Here is an 18513-nt window from a genome sequence, read left to right on the forward strand (position 1 = left end):
GGTGACAGCACAATGCTGGAAACCGGAGACACTTGGCATTGGTGGGGGGTCCAGCGATCCATTTTTAGTACAAAGTATAGGAATACTAGTGTAGTGAGTACTGTAAAGATTATGCAGACTGTCATAAAGAAGCCTTTTTATACTTTCTTTGTGATAACTCTACATAAATGTCACTCAATGGATTTTGTATACTTAGTTGTCTTGAATAGGCTTAACAAGTGGGTGTTTATATGGTAATTCGAACTCTAAAACTGAGTTATTAGTCTCTCGCATCATTCCTGTGATTCTATTGTATAGTGAAATAATTCCATAGAGCCTGATTGCAGAATGTTGCATCTCTATGACACATATCATGCAGAGCACTGGGAGTTTTTTCCTACATAATTTGCCATGTTTTATGTTTTCTCAACATATTGGCTACTTTACACTGGTTGACATATGATTGCAATTTCTTTCCATTTCAGAATCTGCTCGGCATTGTACAACCTCCAAAAGTTTTAGGAACATACACAAAAGAGACTTTAGGGGGGAGACCCTTCTACATAAGGCGTGTATAAATAGTGATCTGGAAAAAGTAAATGCTCTAATTGAAGCTGGAATAAATGTAAATCAGACGGACAATGCAGGTCAGCATTGATTTTATTTTGTGTGCAAATCAAGAGTGTACTGTCTGTTAAAAGTAAGAAAAAAGTGTAGTAAATAATTACTTTATTGGGTTTTTACAGTACTGTGCAAATGTATTAGACATGGAAAACAATGCTGCAAAGTAAAAATGCTTTCAAATATAGACGTTAATAGTTTATTTTTATCAATTAAACTAAATGAACAGAAAGAGATCTTAAAGAGTCACTGTCGTATTTTTTTTTTTTGCAGAAATCAATAGTCCAGGCGATTTTAAGAAACTTTGTAATTGGGTTTATTAGCCAAATCTGCCATTATCTGCATGTAAAAAGCCTTTTCCCAGGTCCCCCCCTCCTTCCTCTTTTTCATCCACTCTGAAAAATCTGAAAATTGTGACTTGTTGCAGGAGACGTACCCTGTCTGTTCTAGGGAGAGGGGAGGGGGGAGGAGGAAGGAGGGAGTTAGCCGGCAGCAGAAAGCAGATAACAGAGGATTACAGGCACAGAGCTGGGTGACAGCTGTAATCTGAGCTCAGACAGGTCACTGGTGATGGTCAGAACAGATAACGGTGAGGGATTTGTAGATTAACTCTTTGTTGTCCTGTTTTGGTCTTTTCTTTAGCTCTCTCCATAGGAGAACAATGAAGACGGGGGAGAGCTTCAAACTGCTTTTTCATGATAAAAATGCATTTTTCGGATAATAAACCCAATTACAAAGTTTCTTAAAATCGCCTGGACTATTGATTTCTGCAAAAAAAAATTTCACGACAGTGACACTTTAAAGGATATTTGGTATGACCAACATTAGCCACAGTTTGTAAAGGAACTCAGCAGGGAGGTTGTTCCAAACATCTTGGAGAATTAACCACAGATCTACTGTCTCTTCAATAAATTCCAGACATACTCCATGATGTTGACATCAGGGTCTGTGAAGGATATACCATCACTTCTTGTTCTTCTTTACACTGAAAATAATTTCTAATAACATAATGGCTGTATGTTTTGGGTCCTTCTGCATAATTAAAAAATTGAGCTAATCAGATGTCTCCCCGTTGGTAGACATCTTACTTTTCAAATTTTTTTTAACACCTGCCTAAAAGTTTGGACAGCATAGTATGGTAAGAAATTGTAGCCGAAATATATTTATACTGTAATATAACGGAAGCCACATATAAAAAGGGATTTTTAATGTCAAAGTAACAATACAATGCCCAGCAAATTACATGCCCTAGTCCTATTAATGCAAATCTGTCACCCCTTCCCGACACACACACATATATATATATATTAATAATGCTGGGTAGTTTTTAATAAATGTAATCTTATCATTCTTTTTATTCCTGCTTCTGTGCTTTCATTAATAAGGAGAGGCTTAGGGTTTCCCCTCCCCTAGAACTACAATGCCTTGCTTAGGGCCCTATTCCACTGGACGATTATCGTTCAGATTATCCTTAAATCGTTTGAATCTAAACGATAATCGTTCGGTTGAATAGCAGTTAACGACTAACGACTGAAAGAGAAAACATTGATCGTTCAATAAGACCTGGACCTATTTTTATTGTTGCTTGTTCGCAAATCGTTCGCATTGAATAAGAAGTCGTTCGGCCGTTCGCAGTAGTGACGAACACAATAGCGACGACAAGACGACTGCAAGAACGATCATAAGTAACGATTATGTCATGAATGTGCCTGTGCTGAGTTCCGTGCGCCCCTCGGCTGGTGCTGTACGACTAAGATGGCGCTGATACTCAGTGTTTTGTATGTGTTGTGCTTTAACCTGAACCCTGTCTGAACACTGGCCTGTTTCTATCAGGATGTTTAGCCCCACCCGTTTGCTGTGTGCTCTGGCCATGTAGGAGTTACACTGCTTCAGTTCTGTGCACAGGTGATTTAGTTGATACCAGGAGCCTTGTCCAATAGGGGCTGGGAGTTTCTCCTTATTCCCTATAAGTGTTTGGCTGAGGCTCATTCTGGTGCCGGATATTGAGCTTGTCTCAGCCTGCTTCTGCCTCTGTTTAGCTCTGTTTATTCTGACTATTTTGCCTTGTATTCTGACTATCCCTGCTTGCTGACTGCCCCTGACCATATTGCCTGTTTATTGACCTTGCTTTTTGGATTGTGTTTTTGTACTGCGCTGCCCGATTGTTGTGACCCAGACTGTCGACCATTCTTTATTGTGTTTTGTCTGTCTGTCTTGTCTTTGTGTCCCACCTAGCCAGTGCAGGGACCGCCACCCAGTTGCTCGCCGCCATCTTAGGGCGGATTGTGGCAAGTAGGTAGAGGACAGTGGGCGGGGCTGAGCTTAGGGCTCACTGTCTCTGTGTGTCTGGTGTCACCGGTTCCTGACAGATTATCTTTCCATGTAAATGGGTGAACGATTTCAGGTCTTTCGTAATAGCGGTAGTTTGGATCGTTTATCGTTAACGATTATGTGAACGATAATCGTCCCGTGGAATAGGGCCCTTAGCCTTTGTCCACCCTCCTTACAGTCTCACCCATGTGTGCCACAAGAATGAAATAACAGCGTCAATTGTCAAGCTCTTTTCATACTGATGGCACAGGCATAGTGAGTCTACCAACTTCGTCCAAGGCATCAGTAGCCTCTGTGCCTCCAATACTGTAAACCACGCCAAATGTGCAGCCCTAGAAAAGGCTCACAGACATAGGCTGAGGGGCCTACTCTACGGGAGCGATAATCGGCCCGATTCGGCCGATTATCCCTTGGTGGAATAGAGAAAACGATCAGCAGATGATCGTGTCATTGGCTGATCGTTTATTTAGGGCCAGACCTAAAATCATTGGTCCCCCACCGCGCATCGCTACGTGGAATAGCAGTGCGCGGCGGGCGACCAACGATTTAAAAGCAGCAGCATACATTACATGGCAGGACTTCTCCGCTCAGTCTTCCTCCCTGGGTCCCGCAGCACAGCATCAGCAGCTCCGGAGAGGCCTGACTGAGCAGTCAGACCGCTCAGCCATTCACAGGCCAGGACCGCCGCGGCCAGTGATTGGCTGAGCGGTCTGACAGCTCAGTCAGGCCGCTCCGGAGCTGCTGATGCTGTATAGCGGGACCCAGGGAGGAAGACGGAGCCGAGGGGAAGTCCTGCCAGGTAATGTGTGCTGCAAGGGCTGCAAGGACATCGGTAACAATGTCCCTGCAGCCCTCGCTCAACGATCATTGGGCCGTGAAATAGGCCCAGTAAACAAGCGCCGATCCAGCAGTTTACATCGTTGATCGGGCCCCCATTGGCCCGGGAAATAGGACCCTGAGCCCTGAGGCTTGATGACACAAAAAGAAGTTGAAACTTAGTTCATGTGAGTTGTACAGGTCGAAGGGCAGTTGGAACCCCAGGCCCTGCCTCCATGACACTTGCCACAGTAAAAGCCTTTGGTGGAAAACCATGGCACAAACACAGAAGTCAAATATATGACAAGACTACAAAAGTTATCTAGTTGTCAGCTATATAATATCTTTATAAGCATGTAGGTGTCAGGGCTGCGCACCCCCTCCTTGTGTTCATCAGCCGCCGGTGTCCAGGTGCAGGGACCCGGCGCTTCGACTAGTTCGGCCCCTGGGGGCGCCTTACCTCGCCCCACTCTTGTCTCCGTCTGTCCTGGCCGGCATGCGCGTCCCTGCCTCCTACAGGGCGCGCGCGACGGCTGTCACAGATTTAAAGGGCCAGTCCGCCCCTAATTGGTACTTGCACATAATCACTCCCTATAAATCCCAGCATGCCCTGTCCCTCGTGTTATAGCCTCTATATGCTTCCCATGGCATTTTGGCCCAGCTCCCCGTTGTTACTGCCCGCTGCCCTTGTCCGTAGTTCCTGTCTATTGTCCCTGCCTCCTGCGGTTACGCCTAGACCACTATCTGCACGATCTCCTGCCTACTGCTCCTGCTTCACCTTGCCCGCCGTCACTAGCAAACCAAGCCAGGGGTAGCGACCTGGGGGTCGCCTGCCGCAGCAAGCCCATCCCGCCTTGCAGCGGGCTCTGGTGAAAAACAGCGGCCCCTGAGACTCCGCTCCCTGGTGCGGTTTATGCCATCGCTGGTGACGGTACAGAGGATCCACGACTCCGGTCGTTACAGTAGGGTGGTAGATCTGGGCTAGTGCCCAGAACTTGCAGGGCATTGTATAGTTGTTGTAGCAACTGTAAAACCAAGCATGTAATGCTTTTCTCTATGCCACACTGAAGAGCAGACAGGAATTCAGGTGCAATGTATTGTTTAGTACATATCATTAGTATCAGATTGTGGGAGGTGGACTCTCAGCACCCCTGCCGAGTAGTTGGTTGGGTTGATCAAACATATGCCAAAGTGTGTAATTATTACAGGTCTGCAACTAAAGAGCCGATTATTTTCATCTAATTTCCATGTAATTGGGTGTGCTGAAAAAAATTTTGAAAAAAATCCCAGACGTCAGGATTTGCCACAAAATGCAAAAGTCTCTTCAAATTTAGTAATAGTTTTTAAAATCTTTTTTTTTTTTTTTTTTTAATCTTAGGGTCTTTAATAGAGATTAGCGAGTACTAAAATGCTTGGGTGCTCGATACTCGAGACGAATATTTCCCGATGCTCGGGTGGCCGCTTCGAGTAAGTCAATGGGAAACTCGAGAATTTTTGCAGGGGACCAAAGCTCTGCACAGGAAAGGTTGCGTGAAAACCTGGAAACCTCAGAAATTGATGGAAACAACACGGGAATGGACAGGAAACAGCAGGGGCAGCATACATGGATGCCTCTGGGGCTGGCTAATCCCAACATTACGTCAAATTATGGGCAACAGCCGGGTGATGGCCCTCAATACAATTTTGCTGACCCAGACAAAAATGGGCAAGGCACATGTGCTGGCACATGTTAGGAAAGCACCCAACTAGGTGCAACGAAGCATAGCAGTGACAACAGAGTGACCAAGTTAGACTGAGGTAGCAGCTGAACCACTCAAAAGAAACATTTTCATGCACCCCTTTAAATCACGTTGCCAAATTGGTTACTGACAGCAGTTTTGGGGTAGACGTATAGAGTATGTGTGTAACTGCTGCTTTTTTTTTAAGGCACCACGTGCAAAGGACACAGCACAGTAAGGATAGGTATAGCTGAACTACAAATCCCAGCCAGCCAAGAGAATGTCAGCAAAAGGACAAATTGACTACTGACAGCAGATTTGGGGGTAGTCGTGTAGAGTATGTGTGTAACTGGTGCTGTTTTTTTTTTAAGGCACCAGTTGCAGAGGACATTACACAGTGAGGATGGGTATAGCTGAACTACAGATCCCAGCCAGCCAAGAGAATGTCAGCAACAGGACAAATTGACTATTGACAGCTGCACTACAAGTCCAAGCCAGCAGCCAAGAGTAGCAAAAAATATATATGTTTTAAAAATTTTAAGCCCTTAGAAGAACTGTTGGGTTCTTAGTGTCAGATTCCTGCCTAACACTCTCCCTGACAGACAGCAGTTCTCTCCCTATGCTCATCCAGCCTGCGTCTGAAGCGAGCATCGCAGGACCTGATTTTTACATGCCCAGGTCATCTGACCTGGCCAGCCAATTGCTGCTATTGACATGTAGGGTCCCTACATGATGCTAAGAGCTCCCGAAGCCTCTCCTGCATGATGATTGGCTGAAGAAAAGCTGCCAAACATGCAGGAAGATGCCATTGTCTCGAGTAACGAGCACCATCGAGTACTCTTAATACTCGAACGAGTACCAAGCTCGGACGAGCATGCTCGCTCATCACTAGTCTTTAACCAAATTTAAAGTCACATCAGTGCATTCAAGCTATACAATTCCCAAAAAAATTCAGCACAACTTTCAAAAAGTGTCTCTTTCATGGTTCAGACATTGTAAAAAGGAATTTGTTTCAATGTAGTTTTGCTCCACAGTGGCGGTTTTATGCTTTCATCCCTACACCACAAGTAAACCTACAAGAACGTGCAATTTGTTCTTTGTAAAGTTACATATGAAGACCATGGTTGCCAAGTGTGCAGGGATTTGAAAGTCTTGCTCAGACAACAAGCTGGGTTTACCAAATACCCTTGTTTTCTGTGTCTATGGGATAGTCGAGACCAACAAGATCATTGGACCAAGAGTTGGCAGCCGAGGATGCTCACAGCTGGTGATAAAAGGGTCCTCTGAGAAACTTTAGTACCTCCCCATAAAGTTCTTCTACCACCGTTCCACATAAAATTGGGACTGATTAAGCAAGTCACAAAATGACTTCAAAGAGTTGGAAAATGCTTCAAATTCTTGGTCACCAAGTTTCAAGGCCACTGGAAGGCAAAATTGAAGGACGAATTGTCAATCGGACCAGACATTAGAAGGCTTATAGCTGATCAGGAGTTTATTAATACCATGATGGATCCTCAGAAAGAGGGGTGGGTTGCATTTGAAGATGTCATAAAGAAATTTTTGGGCAATAACAAAGATCCTGACTACAAAAAGATCGTCAGACGAATGCTGAAGCTTTTCAAAGTTGCCTGAGTTTGAAAGTGCATTTCTTCTATTCCCACCTTGACAACTTTCCTGAAAATTATGGAGCTGTGAGTGAAGAGGAAGGTCAATGATTCCACCAGGATATTAAAGAGATGAAAAGAAGATACCAGGGAAGAGCATTACAATGATGCCAGACTACTGTTGGGTGCTTCAGAGAAATATTTTACATGCTACTCACAAGCATAAATGTACCAAGAGGAGCCTCACAGGAAAGAAGAATCGATTTTAGTGTGTGTTAGGGAGCTCATTCCAGTTAAAAAAAAATAACTGTCATGAAAATGTTTTAACCCCTTCACGTCAGCAATCTGTATATATACGTTCCTATTGCACATGCCCCGTGCAGTAGGAATGTATATATACGTTCCTGCTTTGATGGGGTTTTATGATGAGAGCGGGATCGCTGCAGAGATGAGTGCGGGATCGCTGCAGAGATAGCGATCCTGCTCTCATCTGAGTACAGCACCGGAGATAATGAGAATCAGCTGCGATCCCGCAGCTGACCCCCATTAACCCCTTAGTGACCGCCGAAACGGCCGCTGTATTTCATCTCCCCCCACCGTAAATCCATGGTGGGGGGAAATGAAATAAGTAAAATCCGACCCCAGATCAGCCCCCCTAGTGCCCCGATCAATAACCCCCTCTCGGCGGCGGCCATCAGATCCAAGATGGCCGCCGCCATCACTGTGAACAGACTAATGACTGTTCACAGTGATCTAAAGTAAAAATGAATGAAAGCCCTATGCTGATCGCTTGTACCATGTGCTCCAGGCAATTTGGTCTCTGTCACTAAACTATGATTACTGTGATAGAAAATATCAGTAATCATAGTAATATAGTGAAAATGAATGTATAAAGTACAAAAAGTGACAAACATACAAAAAAATTAAACACACACTTTTTATTATAGTAATAATTGCAGTTTACTCCCAAATTACCCCTACCCCCCCCAGATTACCCGTAACCACCGCAGGTGGCCCGTAACCACCGCAGGTGGCCCGTAACCACCCCAGGTTGTCCGTAATCACGTCAGATTGCACGTAACCCCCCAGATTACCCATAACCACCGCACGTTGCCCGTAACCACCGCACGTTGCCCGTAACCACCGCACGTTGCCAGTGACCTCCTCCAGATTGTCGTTAATCACCCCAGATTGCCTCTAACCACCCCAAATTGCCAGTGACCCCCTCCAGATTGCCCGTAACCACGCCAGATTACAGGTACCCACCTCAGATTACCTATTAGCACTTCAGTTTATCCGTAACCACAGCAGGTGTCCTGTAACCACCCCAGATTGTCTGTAACCACCCCAGATTGTCCGTAACCACCCCAGATTGTCCGTAACCACCCCATGTTGCCTCTAACCACAGCAGGTTGCCTGTAACCACCACAGATTGTCTGAAACCACAGCAGGTTGTCCGTATCCACCCCAGGTTGCCTGTAACCACCCCAGGTTGCCTGTAACCACCCCAGGTTGCCTGTAACCACCCCAGGTTGCCGTAACCACAGCAGGTTGCCTGTGACCACCCCATGTTGACCGTATCCACCCCAGATTACCCGTAACCACCCCAGATTACCCGTAACCACCCCAGATTACCCGTAACCACCTCAGACTGCCCGTAACCACCTCAGACTGCCCGTAACCACCCCAGATTACCCGGAACCACCCCAGACTGTCCGTAACTACCCCACATTACCTGTAATCTAATTTTTTTATTTTATTTTAGTAACTGCGCTATTCTAATAACTATTACTAGCTGCGGTTTTGCTCCAGCAAATTGGCGCTCCTTCCCTTCTGAGCCCTGCTGTGTGCCCATACAGTGGTTTATGCCCACTTATGGCGAGATTTTACTCCGCTGGCACTACAGGGGCACTGCAAACACACCTGGCGCTCAGAAACTTCTTCAGCAAAATCTGCATTGAAAAAGCTAATTGGCGCTCCTTTTCTTCTGAGCCCTGCTGTGTGCCCATGCAGTGGTTTATGCCCACATATGAGGTACCTTTTTACTCAGGAGAACCTGCGTTACAGATTTTGGGGTACATTTTTTCTCCTGTTCCTTGTGAAATTTAGAAAATTTAAACTAAACCAACATATTATTGGAAAAATTCAAGTTTTTCATTTTTACTGGCCAATTTTGAATAATTTCCTCTAATACCTGTGGGGCCAAAATGCTCATCCTACTCCAAGATGAATTCTTTGAGGGGTGTACTTTCCGAAATGGGGTGACTTTTGGGGAGGTTCTATTCTGTAGACATTACAGGGGCTCTGCAAACGCACCTGGTGCTCAGAAACTTCTTCAGAAAAATCTGCACGGAAAATGCTCATTGGCGCTCCTTCCCTTCTGAGCCCTGCTGTGTGCCCATGCAGTGGTTTATACCCACATATGCAGTACCGTTCTACTCAGGAGAACCTGCGTTACAGATTTTGGCGTGATTTTTCTCTCCTGTTCCTTGTGAAATTGAGAAATTTCAAAGTAAAGGAACATATTATTGGAAAAATTCGAGTTTTTCATTTTTACTGTCTACTTTTGAATACTTTCCTCTAATACCTGTGGGGTCAAAATGCTCACTACACCCCAAAATGAATTCTTTGAGGGGTGCACTTTTCAAAATGGGGTGACTTATGGCGAGATTTTACTCCGCTGGCACTACAGGGGCACTGCAAACACACCTGGCGCTCAGAAACTTCTTCAGCAAAATCTGCATTGAAAAAGCTAACTGGCGCTCCTTTCCTTCTGAGCCCTGCTGTGTGCCCATGCAGTGGTTTATGCCCACATATGAGGTACCTTTTTACTCAGGAGAACCTGCGTTACAGATTTTGGGGTACATTTTTTCTCCTGTTCCTTGTGAAATTTAGAAAATTTAAACTAAACCAACATATTATTGGAAAAATTCAAGTTTTTCATTTTTACTGGCCAATTTTGAATAATTTCCTCTAATACCTGTGGGGCCAAATTGCTCATCCTACTCCAAGATGAATTCTTTGAGGGGTGTACTTTCCGAAATGGGGTGACTTTTGGGGAGGATCTATTCTGTAGACATTACAGGGGCTCTGCAAATGCACCTGGTGCTCAGAAACTTCTTCAGAAAAATCTGCACGGAAAAAGCTAATTGGCGCTCCTTTCCTTCTGAGCCCTGCTGTGTGCCCATGCAGTGGTTTATGCCCACATATGAGGTACCTTTTTACTCAGGAGAACCTGCGTTACAAATTTTGGGGTACTTTTTTTCTCTTGTTCCCTGTGAAATTGAGAAATTTTATACTAAACGAACATATTATTGGAAAAATTTGAGTTTTTCATTTTTACTGTCTAATTTTGAATACTTTCCTCTAACACCTGTGGGGTCAAAATGCTCATCCTACCCCAAGATGAATTCTTTGAGGGGTGTACTTTCCAAAATGGGGTGACTTACGGGGGGGGGTTTCTCTCTGCTGACACTACAGAGGCTCTGCGAATGCACCTGGCGCTCGGAAACTTCTTCAGCAAAATCTGCAATGGAAAAGTTAATTGGCGCTCCCTTCCTTCTGAGCCCCGCTGTGTGCCCATACAGTGGTTTACGCCCACATATGGGGTACCATAGTACTCAAGAGAACCTGCGTTACAAATTTTGGGGTGCTTTTTCTTTCATGTTCGTTTTGAAAATTAGAAACTTTAATCTAAACGTATATATCATTGGAAAATTTTAATTTTTCATTTTTTTACGGCCTAATGGTGAATACTTTACTCCAGTTCCTGTAGGGTTAAAACGATCATTATACCACTAGATTAATTCTTTAAGGTGTCTAGTTTCCAAAATGGGGTCAGTTATGGGGGTTTCCAGTATACAAACCTCCTAAATCAACTTAAAAAAAGAACTGGTCCCTAAAAAAATCAGTTTTGGAAACTTTCACGAAAATGGGGTAATTTGCTGATAAATTTCTAAGCCCCGTAACACCCTAAAAAAGTAAAATATGTTTATGAAATGAAGCCAGAATAAAGAGGACATATCGGTAATGTGACTTAGTAACTAATTTATGTGATAAGACTTTCTTTTTTTAGAAGCAGAGAATTTCAAAGTTCATAAAATGCTAATTTTTTCAATTTTTCATGATATTTTGATGTTTTTCACAAAAAACACACAAAGTAGTGACCAAATTTTGCCACTAATATAAAGTGCCATATGTGACGAAAAAACAATCTCAGAATCGCTAGCATACGTTAAAGCATCACTGAGCTATAAGAGCATAAAGTGAGACAGGTCAGATTTTGAAAAATGAGCCTGGTCTTTTAGGTGCAAATAGGCTTGGTCTTGAAGGGGTTATTAAAAAGCAATTTTATAAGTCTATTTTCATTTATTTTGAGGTATTGCCCTATTTAACATAGTAAGCTAAATTGTCATAAAACATGAAGTCATATGACAAAACATAGGTAATTTTCGGATTCAACGCACCCAAAACATAGAGACTACATTGAATAACTCAAACAGCTCTTGATAAAAGTTTTTTGCAGACCTGTGTTGTTTCTGTTCAACATGTAAAAAATACTTTTTTCTTTGTATCTAGTTGCATAAAGTACGTGAGTACAAAAGAGAAAGAGAACCGTTGTGAAAATCATCACAAAAAAATTTGTCACCAGCATAGTCACAATATAGAATAACAAAGATAGGCAAGAATAGACATTTTAGGCTATGTTCACAAAACCTTTTTTTTAAAGTGAAAATACGACTGTAAGTAATGATCATACTCTTTATTTATGGCTGTAATTATCAAAATACGCACCTTCATAAAAAGTTGTGTTAACATAGCCTTTAGATAACATATCTAAGCAATGACCGGTGGACATGCAACCTAACTGCGATGCAGTGGTATAAGTGTGCACAATCATTAAAGGGAAACTATCAGCAGGTTAGAAGAATCTAACCTGCTAATATCTCCTTATAGTGCACAGGGTGCTGAGTATAAACGTAAGTCTTTATCCATGTCACCATTTCCTTGCTAAAAGGAGTTTATCTCATATGCTAATTAGGCGTTTTGGTGCACTGAGGGTGGGACTACCGCTCCCAGTGCACTGGTCTGCCCCGATGGGACAGCTGGGGTTGGATTGGTGCACTAGGGGCAGTAATCCTCCCCCAAATGCACCAAAATGCCTAATTAGTATAGGGATTTAGAGAAGTCAGGCGAAAATTTTTATTAAAGTATTATATTGCCCCCCAAAAGTTATACAAATTACCAATATACACTTATTTTGAAAAATGCACATAAAGTGCATTTTTCCCTGCACTTACTACTGTATCAAGGCTTCACTTTCTGGATCAAATGGTGATGTCACGACCTGACTCCTACAGGGCACTAAAGGGACACTGAGCATCCCTCTGCCATCATCCTCTCCAGCAGCCACAGCCTCCACAGCTCTGGGAGTCAGGTCGTGACATCAACATTTGATCCAGGAAGTGAAGCCTTGATGCAGTAGTAAGTGCAGTGAAAAGCCCCTTATGTACATTCATTTCCAGTAATAATTGTATATTGGTAATATGTATTACTTTGGGAGGCAATACAATATTTTAATAAAAAATTTTGCCGGACTTCTTTAAATGCCCAACAGCATGGAAACTGTGTTGAGAATAAAGATAAAATAAATCTGGGTTTCTTGGGCGGCAATAGTGTTGGAGGTTATATGAAAAGATATAGCTATCAGGGTGGTGCCCCAAGAAAAACAAAATACAGTGAGCAAAATAGGAAAAAAGCTTGTGCACTCACCAAAAAAATAGCAAAGTTTTTTTTATTGTTCCATAAAACTGTGCAGGAAGAGGGAGTGATCAAAAAGGCACATCCTCACTGACTACGAACGTTTCGCCCATCTGCACATTATCTGGTTGAGAACAGATGATGCGCAGACGCGCGGGAATAATTTGTGGTCAGTGAGGACGTGCCCGGAAGAGGACGTGCCCGGAGGAGGCCATATGAGGGAACGGACGGGCCAGTCCATAACTTCAATGCCTTTATCTTGCAGGAACTGCTGACACACTCTAGCCACATGAGGTCTAGCATTGTTCTTTAAACGCCACATGAGGTCTAGCATTGTCCTTTAAACGCCCAACAGCATGGAAACTGTGTTGAGAATAAAGATAAAATAAATCTGGGTTTCTGGGGCGGCAATAGTGTTGGAGGTTATATGAAAAGATATAGCTATCAGGGTGGTGCCCCAAGAAAAACAAAATACTGTGAGCAAAATAGGAAAAATGCTTGTGCACTCACCAAAAAAGTAGCAAAGTTTTTTTTATTGTTCCATAAAACTGTGCAGGAAGAGGGAGTGATCAAACAGGCACATCCTCACTGACTACAAACGTTTCGCCCATCTGCACATTATCTGGTTGAGAACAGATGATGCGCAGACGCGCGGGAATCATTTGTGGTCAGTGAGGACGTGCCCGGAAGAGGATGTGCCCGGAGGAGGCCATATGGGGAACGGGCGGGCCAGTCCATAACTTCAATGCCTTCATCTTGCAGGAACTACTGACACACTCCAGCCACATGAGGTCTAGCATTGTCCTGCATTAGGAGGAACCCAGGACCAACCGGAGCAGCATATGGTCTCACAAGGGGTCTGAGGATCTCATCTCGGTATCTAATGGCAGTCAGGCTACCTCTGGGGAGCTAATGGAGGGATGTGTGGCTCTCCAAAGAAATGCCACCCCACACCATTACTAAATGCCACCCCACACCATTACTAATCTGGTCATGCTGAAGGATGTTGAAGGCAGCAAATCGCTCTCCACGGTGTCTCCAGACTCTGTCATGTCTGTCAAATGTGCTCAGTGTAAAACTGCTTTCATCTGTGAAGAGCACAGGGCGCCAGTAGTGAATTTGCCAATCCTGGTGTTCTCTGGCAAATGCCAAGTGTCCTGCAGGGTGTTGAGCTGTGAGCACAAAGCCCATGTGTGGACTTTGGGCCCTCATACCATTCTCATGGAGTCGTTTTTTAACCGTTTGTGCAGACACATGCACATTTGTGGCCTGCTTGCGGTCATCTTGCAGGGCTCTGGCAGTGCTCCTCCGGTTCCTCCCTGCACAAAGGCAAAGGTAGCGGTCATGCGGCTGGGTTGCCCTGGTGAACCGGTCTGTCTTCCCGTAGCGTTTCCAGCCTCTGGACACTACACTGACAGACACAGCAAACCTTCTTGCCACAGCTTGTATTGATCATCCTGATGAGCTGCTCTACCTGAGCCACTTGTGTGGGTTGTAGAGTTCGTCTCATGCTACCACGAGTGTGAAAGAACCACCAACCTTTAAAAGTGACCAAAACATACATAAATATATGTAGTTTAATGTATTAATGTAATATATTAAATATTGCTAATAACAATGTGTTACTCCTGTGTACTCTCCTGTGTTACCCTTGAGCTGTCTACAAATTTACATGTATTATCTACTATTGGATTTTTTTTTTATTTTTTTTTTTGCAGGATGGACAGCACTACATGAGGCTTCCTGCATGGGGAATACTGAAATAATCCTTGCACTGATACATGCAGGTGCTAATGTCAACTGCAAAGGACTTGATGGCATAACACCTTTACACGATGCAGTTTATTGCAATGATTTTAAGGTGATGTGATTATGTGGACTATTTAATTTTATCATAATCCACAAAAGCTTTTGGCCCCCAATAAATATATTAAACTAAATAGGTATAATTTAATGAGCAACAATAAAAATAATAATAAAAATATTGAATTTAATTTTATTAGTTTACAATGTCTGTTGTATTCGTAGTGGTACTTGTATAGAGGTGACTGAGACAGTAAGGGCCCTATTCCACTGGACGATTATCGTTCGCATAATCGTTAACGGTTAACGATCTCAAACGACCGCTATTGCGAAAGACCTGAAAACATTCACTCATTTCCATGGAACGATAATCGTTACTTATGATCGTATTTGCGATCGTTTTTTCTTCGCTATTTCTTCGCTATTGCGTTCGTATCTACTGGGAACGACTGAACGACTTCTTATTCAATGCAAATGATTTGCGAACAAGCAACGATAAAAATAGGTCCAGGTCTTATAAAGAGATCAACGATTTCTCGTTCGGTCGTTAATCGTTAACTGCATTTCAACCGAATCGTTTAGATTCGAACGATTTAACGATAATCTGAACGATAATTGTCCGGTGGAATAGGGCCCTAAGGCTATGTTCACACAACATCTGAAAATGCAGGGCAGCACTGTATGTTGCCCTTAAACTAATTAGTATCACTATTTTTATTTAAAGTCATGCTAATTTTATGGTTGAACAAACGTAACGCTCTGAGGTTTGTCTGCTTAAAGAGAATCAGAAAATGATTTTTTAAGCACATTGTATGTTAAAGGGTACCTATCATTTAAACAAACTTCTGACATGTCATTGCGATATGTCAGAGGTTTGTATCGGTCAAGGGCTGGTGCTGAGACCCCCGCCAATCATTAGAATAAAGGGGTAGATGCGTTCAGCAGTGCACACTCTGCCTCTTTATCTCTGTCTTACTGGTAAAGGAGCAGTCGACAGAATTATAATGGAGCCCTATGGAAATTCTGGTACAGTGATTACCGGACCAAAAGACTGAAGGAAAATACTGTGTGCAAATATGGCCATTGTGTGTATCTCTGTTATCTATGTACTGGTGTAACCTTTCACTATACGCCTGTCTGTGCACTTCTTTTTTTTTTTTTAATCAATGTTTATTCAAAGTTTTTTTAAGAGCGTAACAGGAAAAGAAAAAAGGCAAGAAAAATCAATACCACGGTCGGGAAACATTCCCAGTAAGGCACATTGTATAATCCAACAAAGAAATAGTAGCATAACCATAAAAATCTGAAGTATGCCTACAATCAATAAATGCAAGGCAGGGAAAAATGCCAGGGATATCATTAATTATCACATTGGGTATCACATCTAAGACCATATTACTCAAACAACATGGACTCCCCGACAGAGGTCGGCAAGCTATTTGCAGAAACTGTGAAAGGAAAATATGAAACTACAAGAATAAAGAAAACAGAGTTTTCATGGAAAAGAAAAGGGAAATGAGGGGAGAAGCAGAGAGAAAAGGGGAGGGTGGGTGTTGAAAGTCCAGTAGGTAGGAAAGAAGCACTATGTCATCTCTGGGGCTACGGAAAGAAGAAAACCTCTCTTAGTGCGTTCATGTTAGTCTTTGTGCAAAAAGTGGACTAGCTTTATACAAGGTCCAAGGAAGCCACTGTTTTTCAACCCCGGGCCTGGTCCTCTGCCATCAGGGACTCCATTCTGAACAGAAAGTCCATTTAATGCACCAATTCGGTAATAGAGGGTGGAGCTGTGTCTTTCCAATGGTGTGGAATGACCATACGTGCTGCTGTCAAAAAGTGACGCAACAGTCCTTTCCTCACAGCGGAGACCAGACAGGGGATCAAAGATAGTAACGCCAAACTTGGCATGGGTGTGATGGCTTTATCAGTTACCTGCGTATAGATTTCAAAGACCGCCTGCCAGAATGGACACAGTACTGTACAATCCTACCAAATGTACAGCATCGTGCCGACCTCTGTGCCGCACCGCCAGCATAAGTCAGACAGTCCCGGATAACAGCGGTGGAGTAACTGAGGACACCGGTACCACCGTGTCAGAATTTTAAAGTTTTTCTCTCGAGCCAGACAGGCCGTGGGCATCTTGTGGGTCAGGGTGAAGATCTAAAGTTGGTCTGCGGTGGTAACAGAGACCTCAAGTTCCTTTCCCTAAGCAGCAATATAAGAAAGATCTCTATCAGCCTCACCTCCCAGTAGGATGCAATAAAGCTGAGAGAAGAGAAGGGAAGACTGTAGCAATATGGACTCCAGGTCAGTGGCAGTCGTCACCCTGATTCCCTCTGGGAACTGGAGTAGAACATAAGCTTGGAGTTGGGCATACTCCAACCACGATAAGGCCTGCCACCAAATACCTGTTGTAACCTGACACCCTCAGCCGCCAACCAACCCAAAAACCTATCTCGGCCACAGGCTGGCGGGAAAGCTGGATTATCAAATAATGGGCTCATTATACCAGGTTGATGTGACAGGCCCAGGTGCGGCAGTGCACTGTCTCAGACCCTGAGAAAGTCACTAGTCAAAAATGCAAGCGAGGACAACGGAGGTCTGTATGGGCATTACCCAGGGTTGCGATTTTAAAGCCAAAGGTGTCAATTCAATGCTGACCCACTGCTTAGTTTCGGGACCATGGAACCAATCCACCACCTGTAACAAGACTGCTGCTCTGTGAGAGAGTGAGATCAGGCAAACCAGCCCCGCCTTGCTGTTTGAGACGCGTGAGAGTCTTATACTTTAGGCGTAGTCTCAAGGAACCCCAAACAAACTTTTTGATGAGCCCCTGGAGTTGCTTCAGAAACATGAGGGAAATACGCATGGGGTTCGACTGGAAAAAAACATAGGAAATGTGGCAGAATGTCCATTTTTATGACATTCATCCGCCCGAACCAGGATAACTGTAGGCAAAGGTAGGATGTCAGTTTAGACTTTGTGCGGGCCAGGAGAGGAAGAAAATTCAGGGCGAAAATCTGTGAGAGATCCGAAGGCACATTCACCCCCAAGTATTTAATATCCTTGTCCTGCCACCGAAATGAGAAAGAACTATGCAACTGAGTCTCCATAGTGTGAGGGAAGGAGACATTAAGAGCCTCAGTTTTCGTGTAATTCGCCTTAAAGTTACTAACTTGGCCAAACCTGTCAAACTCCTGAAGGATTGCTGGGAAAGAGATCAAAGGGTTTGTCACATAGAGCAAAAGATCATCAGCGTACAACGCCAGTTTATGGTGAGAGCAGGCGAGCCGAATACCAGAGAAGTCCGCCAATGCCCTCAAAGCTACAGCAAGATGCTCCATGGCGAGAATGTATAGCATGGGTGACAGCGGACATCCCTGCCGGGTGCCGTTGGCTATGGCAAACGTCGCGGACAGGAGGCCATTGACTCGTACCGAGCTGTAGGGCCACTATAAAGAGCCATGATCTTTCCCAGCAATCCTTCACCTAGGCCAATTTGTCGCAAGGTAGCCCTCATAAAGGACCAGTGGACCCGGTTGAATGTCTTTTCGGTGTCGACCGAGATCAAGCAGGAGGGTATGGCCTTTTTTTGGACATGGGACATGAGAAGCACTGTTTTGTTAAGATTATCTCTTGCTTCCCTCCGTGGCACAAATCCCACCTGGTCTAAGTAAATGATAGAGGGTAAGTGCAGCGCCAATCTATTGGCTATCAGTTTAGAGTAAAATTTTACATCCACATTGATTAAAGAGATGGGACGATAGTTAGCGCCTAGGGCCGCATCTTTCCCAGGTTTGGGGATTACTACAATCGTGGCCATGAGGGACTGTGCCGGGAGGGGACAAGCTGGAGAAATGGTGTTGAGGACCTTAACTAAAAAA

The 18513-nt window shown here is 43.9% G+C and overlaps 1 protein-coding gene across 8 annotated transcripts in view; it reads left to right on the forward strand.

Annotated features, from left to right (window-relative positions):
* The window catches only part of ANKRD31 (ankyrin repeat domain 31), a 159345-nt gene that overhangs the window by 95341 nt on the left and 45491 nt on the right, over positions 1-18513 (forward strand). For all 8 annotated transcript variants that reach the window (XM_069962787.1, XM_069962782.1, XM_069962783.1 and 5 more), the window contains 2 exons: positions 465-626; positions 14548-14690. In XM_069962787.1, coding sequence (XP_069818888.1) covers positions 465-626; positions 14548-14690 — 305 coding nt within the window. The remainder of the gene's footprint in view (positions 1-464; positions 627-14547; positions 14691-18513) is intronic.

The sequence above is a fragment of the Dendropsophus ebraccatus genome, chromosome 3, assembly GCF_027789765.1.
Source record: "Dendropsophus ebraccatus isolate aDenEbr1 chromosome 3, aDenEbr1.pat, whole genome shotgun sequence".
Classification (NCBI taxonomy): domain Eukaryota; kingdom Metazoa; phylum Chordata; class Amphibia; order Anura; family Hylidae; genus Dendropsophus; species Dendropsophus ebraccatus.